Genomic DNA, 10109 nt, shown 5'->3' on the forward strand with positions numbered 1-10109 from the left:
ACTGCAATGCTCTACTTTCCAGCTACCAGGATAAAGCACTAAATAAACTCTAGTTAGTGCTAAACACGGCTGCTATAATCTTGACTAGACCAAAAAATGTGATCATATTACTCCAGTGCTAGCCTCTCTACACAGGCTTCCTGTTAAGGCAAGGGCTGATTTCAAGGTTTAACTGCTAACCTACAAAGCATTACATGGGCTTGCTCCTACCTATCTTTCCGATTTGGTCCTGCAGTACATACCGACATGTATGCTACGGTCACAAGACGCAGGCCTCCTAACTGTCCCTAGAATTTCTATGCAAACAGCTTGAGGCAGGGCTTTCTCCTATAGAGCTCCATTTTTATGGAATGGTCTGCCTACCTAACTGAGAGACGCAGACACGGTCTCAACTTTTAAGTCTTTATTGAAGACTCATCTCTTCAGTAGGTACTATGATTGAGTGTAGTCTGGCCCAGGAGTGTGAAGATGAACGGAAAGGCACTGGAGCAACGAATCGCCCTTGCCGTCTCTGCCTGGCCGGTTCCCCTCTCTCCACTGGGATTCTCTGCCTCTAACCCTATAACAGGGGCTGAGTCACTGGCTTACTGGTGCTCTTCCATGCCGTCCCGAGGAGGGGTGCGTCACTTGTGGGTTGAGTCACTGACGTGACCTTCCTGTCTGGGTTGCCCCCCCCCCCTTGGGTTGTGCCGTGGCGGAGATCTTTGTGGGCTATACTCGGCCTCATCTCAGGATGGTAAATTGGTGGTTGAAGATATCCCTCTCGTGGTGTGGGGGGGCTGTGCTCTGGCAAAGTGGGTGGGGTTATATCCAGCCTGTTACAGTAGCACTGTCAAAGCTGTACAAAAAAAGTCAGCAAACACCGGCCACGAACAATGTGTTTACAATAATGCGTTGGTAATAAAGCAGAATTTGTTCAACCTCGACCGCAAACTCAGCAAAAACGTCCCTTTTCAGGAAACAAGTGACAGTGTAATTCATCAATGCTCAATAAATGTATGAACCCGTTAAATTATGTGGCGTGCAGTCATATTCAGGTCCTGATGGGTCAACAAGCTTATTTGACACATCAAATAGTGTTAAATAGTATATGTTTTGACACGCAAAGACCCAACCGGCGTTCCATGGAAATCTGGTTTAAAATGAAACGACTGAACAACGAAACAGTACATCAAGTAAGTGAAAGAAATAGGTTTTGATGATGTTTTACTGGTAATGGGGACATAGGTAAATGCCATCAAAATATATTTTTGGTCAGTGTCTTGTGTGTCACCTTTATTTAACTACGCAAGTGAGTTAAGAACACATTTTTATTTACAATAACGGCCTACCCCGGCCAAACCCGGACGACGCTGGGCCAATTGTGCGCCGCCCTATGGGACTCCCAATCACGGCCAGATGTGATAGAGCCTGGATTCAAACCAGGGACTGTAGTGATGCCTCTTGCACTGAGATGCAGTGCCTTAGACCACTGCGTCCATGTGTGTGAGTTAAATATTTAACTGTACTAGAATGCATAAAAGGCAGCTAAAAATGTAAATATCACCATGTTTTTTGTGGCAAGGAAAATATCAGATATCGGTCAAAAATGTCATATCGGTGCATCACTAATATTTACGTGTGTATGTCTTTGCTGTCTCAAATTACTCTACCTACAGGGAGTAATTTGACAGAAAGTCTTTGGTTGTTCACCAGAGGTCACCAAGTCCTTTGTAAGTGTAGTAGGTTTCCGAGTGTCTGTGAGAACGTTTCCTCCACAGGTCTACCCCATATTGTTCAGTGGGCTCTGTTGGTTTAGAATAGAGGCATCTATAGTGGTGACAGTAAATGGTTGCGTCTTCGGTCAATTTTACTAGACTAAAGTACTTAAACAGCTGCAGACGGAATGTTCCTGTGTCGTCTTCTTCGAGGGAGAATTTCTAACCATTCCGTCCGTACCTTTCAGCTCACACTGTCAGTCACGCTGGTCTAATGTAGAGCTAGAAACATTTTATACGCCCGTAGCAACCCGGCAACGTACTGGTCTCTAGAGATTTCAATTTCTTAACCATTTGTTACGTAATCAGCTGGTGCTGCATGCAACTGGTCTCCATTTAAATGTCAACCATTTCAGTCTGTGGACTGCGTCCTCACGTTCTCTGGTCTAATGTAAATTTCATTCAACTCTGGCAAAAGGGGCATTCCATGACGCCAACATAATGTCTGTGCTCCCGTGAGTGTGGCCACTGACTGGTTAAAACTTTGATATGAAAAACAATTCTCATTTACACGGCTAACATCACATTTCATCTCTTTACAAATAGTTTCACATTTAATTGTATAAGTTCCACAACATTTGGATGTAAATCTGATAAGTGGGAAATATACACATTCAGAGATACAGTTGTTCATACACCATCCTTAATGAGATCCCAAAACAACTGATCTGGCATAATTGTTCTTTCAGTACCCACGGACCATTCCAAATGTTTGGATTACAGAAATATTGTTTCATTATTCAACTCTTTGATGTTACTGTTAGTAACAGAGGTTTCTTTCCCCTCCTCCTGCAAAGCCCAAAGGCAGAGTTTCCACAAGGTATTTACGAGTGTCATAGAATGTCCGACTTCACCCCTCCCCCTCTGCGGGAGAGAGAGGGCACTGTAGAGCGGACCCACCTGTAACCTGATCCTTCGGATCCTCACAGGAGAGTCATGACAGTAGTTACATGTCAATGGTATCGAAACGGGACAAGTGAACTAAAGATCTCATTTGTATTTTCGATATGTTTTGTTTGTATTTTAAAGTCCATCAGGACTAGCCAGTCAGTGACTCGTCAGTAGCCTACCGAATCGCATTGGTAAGAGAGCTGATGTTTAGGCTCCCTATTTTACATACTGGTAGGCTTTTTGGAAATTATCTGCAGATAAATTATAAAAACATTCAATGAAGATGGTGAATCCTCCTCACTGCAGGAACAATAGGTAGGCTTGTGGTGAGAATGCCTTACTCTGGTCCAAAATATGATAAAAGAAAACAGATTGAAATGTTTTAAAAGCTACGATATTTGTATGGTATTTTCAAAGATGTTGATATAGATCTACTGATTTAATCAAAGTGTTGACAATGGAGTAATTAACTGCAACTTTCTGTGTAGCAAAGCCCATGTTTAACACCTGCGTCATTCTTCAATCATACCTGTATTGCAGATAGCTGAGAAAATGCCTCTTAAGAAGTTTGAAGCCTTCACAAAGAGAATTGCAAATTATTTCACTAATATTGTTCTCCCTCTTAACACATATGGACCCATAACTTAACTGAGCATCTGTTCTGTTTATTTACGAGATCCCATTTTTCCATTTGAAAAAGTGCCCATCACACAATTCCAAGATAATTTGGGCTATTTTACTTAATTCTTCTGTTTTCATATCTTGCGGGAAAATTCATATATTGCAGTACAATACTTTAAATCTCAAGAGAAGACAAAGTTAAATGTTTAAAAAAGATTGATAGGTCTCTTACTTAGAAAATAGTCCTAGACAACCCCCCCCCCCCAAAGAAAAACAAATAGGCATACACTGTAATTTCCTGTCATTCAAACAAATACCACAAAAAAAATCCACTCGGAGGTAAACTCAATGGAGAATTCAATCATTTCACCGTGTATTTCAGATGGAATAAAAGCAGTAGAATGTACCAGAGGCCACGAAAATCAAGATTTTTTTTTACCAAACAAGCTCTGAACCCCCAGCAGGCTTCTTTTTCTATTTGGCTGGCTACTCCATGTGCTTGTGGAAAACACTGGTCAAGCTGAATCAACATGGATAGGGGCACCAGGGACAGAGTCCAGACTCTCACTGGTTTCAGGATGTTCCTGACATGTAGAAGGACCGTTAATATAATTCCAATCTTGATATCAAAAACATCAGAAGTGGCATATTTTATCTTTCTGTAAGAATTGAGGGAGTGGCATGTCTGTGTTCTTTGGTCAGTGTGTGTAAAAATCTGTCCAGATTCTCGTCAAAATATGCCCTTTGAACACAACAATAAAAACCACATAGCTTTGTAAGCTTTCACCATGACATAACAGCACAATTTATTTATTTTTTTTTCTTAAAAGAGGTCAACGTTTCCCCTAGACTCCCTGCTGTGTCCAGCACCCCATCACTCATCCCCACTTCCTGTCCACACAGGAACCAGCCAGCACCAGACCAGGAGGAAATCCTTCTTTGTTGAAAACACTGACTGCAGGAGGGAGGGGGGTGGCCAATGAACATCAATATGGAGGCCCAGCTATCAGCTGCTGCACAAACAGACCTGCCTTATCTTTGCCCACACATGAGGACAAGAAAAACCGTAGGGAAGTAACAGACTCCCTTGGACCACTGTTGACCTCTATCTTGACTGTACAAGTCTTGACATTGAATGTGCAGCGCCAGCAGGAAAGTACCCTGATAGGCTAGACTTTTGACAAATTAACCACCTTTGCGCTAGTTCTGCACTTTTTTGAGATGGAGATTTGTACACAGTGTAAAGTGGTTGATAGGTAGTGCCTGACAGGGGGCCAGTCCCGGGTACAGGTGTTCTACAGGTCAGCGAGCCTGTTAAAAGATGGACTCAGGCAAGGGGAGTCAATTGAAATGGTCCAACTAGCACACCGCTCCACAATGAGCTTCATAAAAGACACTACACCAGAGAGGAGAGTCTGATATGGAATGGTACTGATGCAGAGAACAATTAGGCTAAATGACCTTACAGTATTCATATAACCTAGGCCTACAACACGGAATGACGCTTCCTGTTCAAAGGCAGACCCTGGGTTAACAAACAGGACGTTCTTTAAAAGAGTCCCATCTGCAAATAAATGGAGAAGATACTTTTTTTAACAGCATTCAATGGGAAAGAGTGTAATATAATGAGGCGTCTATATGTCCTCGATTTAAAGTCAGGTTTACAATTATTGGCACCTTTGATAAAGATACTGTATGCTCCAAAAATAATTGCTATTATATTATTTGATGAGAAAAAAATCCCTGTGTTCAATACTCTAGCACTCTCCCCTTGTGAGGATAACAACACTGAGCCTTTTATAAAGATGTTTTATGAGGTTGGAGAACACGTTGGGTATGCGTGGCCAAAGAGCTCTATTGTCATGCCGGTACTATGGTCAGAGAGTACTTTGGCGACGGACACCAGTGGTGGGTTTGGCATTGAAAAACAGAAGCTTATGCAGAAAAGTATATCATACCTACAGTACATATATATGTATATATATATATATGCCATTTAGCAGACGCTTTTATCCAAAGCGACTTACAGTCATGTGTGCATACATTCTACGTATGGGTGGTCCCGGGGATCGAACCCACTACCCTGGCGTCACAAGCGCCATGCTCTACCAACTGAGCTACAGAAGGACAGTAAAATATGGTGGTGGATCTTTGATGTCATGGGGCTATTTTGCTTCCACCAGTCCTGGGGTCCTTGTTAAGGTCAACAACATTATGAACTTTACCAAGTACCGTGACATTTTAGCCAAGACTCCTGGTTGCCCTCGCCAGGAGGCTGACACTTGGCTGCAAATGGATCTTCCAGCAAAAAACAAAAACCCCAAGCACTAATCAAAATTAACAAAGAAATGGTTAATTGACCACAAAAATCAACATTTTGAAATGGCCATCTCAGTCTCCGGACTTGAACCACATTTAAAACGTGTGGCGTGAATTGAAGAGGGCAGTCCATTAGCGCAGACAAAGGATATCAAGGATCTGGAAAGATTCTGTATGGAGGAATGGTCTAAAATGTTCTCCAATCTCATAAAACATTGGATAAAAAGACTTGAGTGTTGAAAGCAGGGGTGCCAATAATTTTGACCAGTATCTTGAGACTTGTTTTTATTACTTGTTAAACAAAATATTTCTCTGAGCAATTGTAGTATAAAATAAAATGTCCCTTTGTTTTGTTGTATAGAATATAGCTCAGTATAATTACAGTATTTTTTGCTCATCTTTATTAAGGGTGCCAAAAATGATGGACCTGACTGTATGTCCAATTAAAAAGAGTTCGATCCACAATCTGTCATTCCAAACATATCTGCAATTTTTACAAATGTATTTTCTTGTCCTTGCAAGCTTCTGAATTTTTGAATAAGATGAGTGATAGAAACAACATTGACCATTAAAACTCTAGGTAGGAACTGATAGTGAGATAGACTTAAACACATTTAAACACAAAGCCTGGTAAGATCAATTCCACAAAAATAAAACAGTGGTTCATTTCCCCAAAGAGAACAAACTAGCAGAACTACAGTCACCTGTCACACACACCCCCACATCCTTTCTCTGATAACCATACCTGGGGTAAGATAGATAAGCCTATACAATAGGAAGGCATCTTCTATTCAATATCTATATTTTCACTTTGTTTTTGATATATAGACAATGTCTTAGACAAAAATGATAAGATACTTTACTTGCAGGTAATAGAAAAAAACATACCTAATTGTTGGCTGTCTATTCCTATAATGTCCTACTGCCTGCATCAGGACAAAATAAATGGCATTCAATAAGAATAGGTAGCCATGTCATGTGACGACCACCTATGAATTATGCAATACAATCTGAATATGTAGCTAACTGGCTAGATAAGAAATTGAAAGTACACCCAAAGGTTAATTTAATTTGTGGGACTAGCAAACTAGTTACATGTTTCAACAAAGTGTCATGTGCATTCTGTTCAGATGTCATCTCCAAATGTTGGCTAACGTTACTGAATGGCCCTTTTGTTAATGCTAGCTAGCCTAGCAATATACATTTCATAGAGTTTAGCAAGCTAGACAGTGCCAGTTGCTAGGTTAGCTAACAAGCCCTTGAAGGACTAGAGGTTGATAGCTAGTAAGCAAACAGCCAACTTGCAAACAAAACGGTCCATCTAGTTAGTACCTAGGACGTGAAGCGAAGCACCTTGTTAGCTCAAAGCTAGGTTTTTGTAACCGCCTGCTGCTGACTGGCATGCTAATCAGCTAGCTCTGGCTAACCGTTCTACAATGACACTACTGGTGGCTTGCAAACGAACGTTAGACAGACGCGCTAACCACAAAGGATGGCTTGGCTTAGCTAGCTAACGTTAGCCAGCTCCACGTTTATCATATAGGTTAGCATGATATCACATATATTCGACGTGGTAAAAAATAAAAAATAAACATTGGACTCAAAGGTTAGCTAGCTAGCTTACTAGGAGGCAGGCACCATCAATAATCGAGCGAGTCACTGGTGCTGCATCAAAGCTCGATGACATGTCACTCACCTAACAGTGACCGGAGGTGCTTCAGTCGGGTCAATACATCCTTCTTTGGGTCCAGAACTTTCTGTGTAGATTTCTTGACGTCTCCATGGCCCCTTCGAGTGAACATTCCGCTGTAAAACGCAATTTTGAAACCTAGAATAAGTTACCTCTTCTTTACCATATAGTGAGCCTATGCTGTGACACCGCCACTTTCCTCACCACCGCTCTACGCTTGCTCCGCGAGCATACTTTGCGCCGCTTGTCCCCTCCTTTTTCGTAAGTGTGTAAACACGGAAGCGCAGCTCCTAACGTGGCCACGCCCCCTGTATTACGTGGCCAGCAAGTGCTCAAGCGCTTGCCCCATGCTTACAATTTCACACAAACTTAATAGTGCCACTGTCTTTGAGAGCTACCAACTCTCACGCATTGGCCTTGAAACACGTATTTGACCCTCTTCTCACACACCACACTTCTTATATCTCACGCATTGAAAAGCACTGCTTAGTCTAAAGTCTAAAGTCTAAGTCAGTGCGTTAACTTTGGAGCGAGAGAACGTTCCCCTCTGAGTTTATAAAACTGTAAAAATTGCAGCATGGTAGGGCTGTTTTATGTTTAATGTTGTCAACCAAATTTGGTTGCTGTTACTCCCGTCCCTATTGCAGAATGCTGCATTTTGACAGCATGTACTAAAGTTGATTAATTCCACACTTGCTTTGGCCCCCTCGTTTGGTGATTGGCATTTAGGCGGTGACAACGAAAAGGCAGCAGACATACCTACCAGGAGTGGTGCGTTGTTTGCTATTAATTGTGACCGTGATATATTGGCCTAAAGGCCGAGGACAACAAGAAGACAGTGGAAAAATACATTCAAGCACACTTTTATTTTATCACAACACCGGATAGCAACCTCTGTCCGATGAAGTCCACGACGCATATGGCATGTAACAGACAGCCGGTGTAGGCTGTCATTGTAAATAAGAATTTGTTCTTAACCGACTTGCTTAGTTAAATAAAGGTTAAAAAACAGATAAATAAAATAAAAACCAATGTCATACTCGTTTGGACCAGACAGTATCAGATAGATGGCCTACACTTAGAGAGACAGAGGGGCGCTGTTTCGCTTGCTCGGATGCTTTCTGCTGTGAGATACATTCAGATGAAAGATACATTACTTAGTGTCATTTGTTATGTTTTTTTGTGATATTTTTGGGGCGTGAATACACGCTACTGAGACCTACAGTCTGTTTTAGCAGGAATACACGCCACTGAGACCTACAGTCTGTTTTAGCAGGAATACACGCCACTGAGACCTACAGTCTGTTTTAGCAGGTAAACACGCCACTGAGACCTACAGTCTGTTTTAGCAGGAATACACGCCACTGAAACCTACAGTCTGTTTTAGCAGGGACGTTTGGTAGGCTGACCTGAATTGCAACTATGGAAATCATTTTGTCAAACAGATTGTGAATCCAAAAGTGTAAGTTTGTTTCTAGAGGGGGGACAATAAATATACAAATAATTTGGTGTAGAGGCAAATGTATGTAATCTTGTCTAAAGGAGATTGTATTATCTATTTACTTAATTTAGTCTGATATGTGGAAGTCCCATTCTTAACAATGGACTAAAATATAGGGTAATTAGGGTGATTGTCAGCAAGAACACTACCCCACACCAGATTTTGCCAGTGTAATTACATATTTGAAATCTGATATGCCTACTTGTGTCTTTGAAAATTAATTATATGAGGCTATATATTTTTGTAGCCATTCATGGACAGTTTTGAATAAGTCATACAAATAAGCATTGAATGTTAAATGCTCCTGGCCTCAAATTAATAATATTTGACATTTTCGTTTGTGCACACGCTAGTTTGTACACATCATAAACACATCACGTTTTGTCTATGTAGAGTCAGATGATGGCAAGGATCTTCAACTAGTAGGCATAAACCACCTGAATATTGATTCAGTTGTTTTTTCTTGAAGGTTGGGTGATTTTGAAAAATGTATTGTTATAACAAGAACATTTTCAAACACCCAGGACTTGGGAAACATAAAGAGATACATATATTTTTTACTTTCCACCCTGGTCATAAGCCCAAGCCATGTCAACATATGTAGAATTAAAGGATAATTTTTCCACTAATTGGTATTTTTATTTTTCAGATCGGATTGGTCAACATACTAATTAGTGAAAAAAATATTAGAATTGGGCTGCCTGTCAAAACGCAGCCAAAGAGTACAGTGAATTGGACTTGAATCTACAACACTGCATGCAAGTACACTTCTTATACATACTAAATAAATACGAGATACAAAGCATATTGACTAACTAAAACAACTAGCGTGTGTAGGCTACAATGTTAGAAAGATGGGGGTCATGGTTTATGAGGAGGCGCATGCCTGTCGTTTGATGGAATAATGTCATCAGAACACGCAGGGGGTTGCATATTCTGATGGGAAGTCATTGTCTGATGGAACAGTTCCATGAAATGATGTCTCCAATCAGAACATGCCCCCCAATATACAGTATATGCACCCTTTAACCTATATTTCACCAGGTGTATCCATTAAGAATGTCTTATCATATGCACTCGCTTAAAGGCAAACCATTTTAATGTCATGTAAGACTTATTCTAACCCCTGAATCTAAAAAGACTACAATTAAGTAAATATTTGTTGTGTACTTTAGTCGTATCATGCCAAATGTCTACAAACAGGTGCTGGAAATCAGTGGTGTAAAGAAATACAAATATTGCAGTGGCGAACCGTCATTCAGGGCAGATGGTGCAGAGCACCACCAGTTTTGAGCTCCACCTGTTTAGCAAAAAAAATGTATACATGTTA

At 40.9% G+C, this 10109-nt stretch overlaps 1 protein-coding gene across 4 annotated transcripts in view; it reads right to left on the reverse strand.

Moving 5' to 3' along the window:
- LOC118368422 (ral GTPase-activating protein subunit alpha-2-like) overlaps nt 1–7714 on the reverse strand; it is a 140461-nt gene extending 132747 nt beyond the window's left edge. Inside the window, exon 1 of one of the 4 annotated variants that reach the window (XM_035752496.2) lies at nt 7285–7712. In XM_035752496.2, coding sequence (XP_035608389.2) covers nt 7285–7390 — 106 coding nt within the window. In that variant the 5' untranslated portion in view covers nt 7391–7712. Of the gene's footprint in view, nt 1–7284 lie in introns of all 4 variants that reach the window. The other 3 variants (XM_035752497.2, XM_035752498.2, XM_035752499.2) reach the window with 3 other exon arrangements.
- Between the last annotated feature and the right edge of the window lie 2395 nt (nt 7715–10109).

This window comes from Oncorhynchus keta, chromosome 35 (genome assembly GCF_023373465.1).
Source record: "Oncorhynchus keta strain PuntledgeMale-10-30-2019 chromosome 35, Oket_V2, whole genome shotgun sequence".
Taxonomy (NCBI): Eukaryota; Metazoa; Chordata; class Actinopteri; order Salmoniformes; family Salmonidae; genus Oncorhynchus; species Oncorhynchus keta.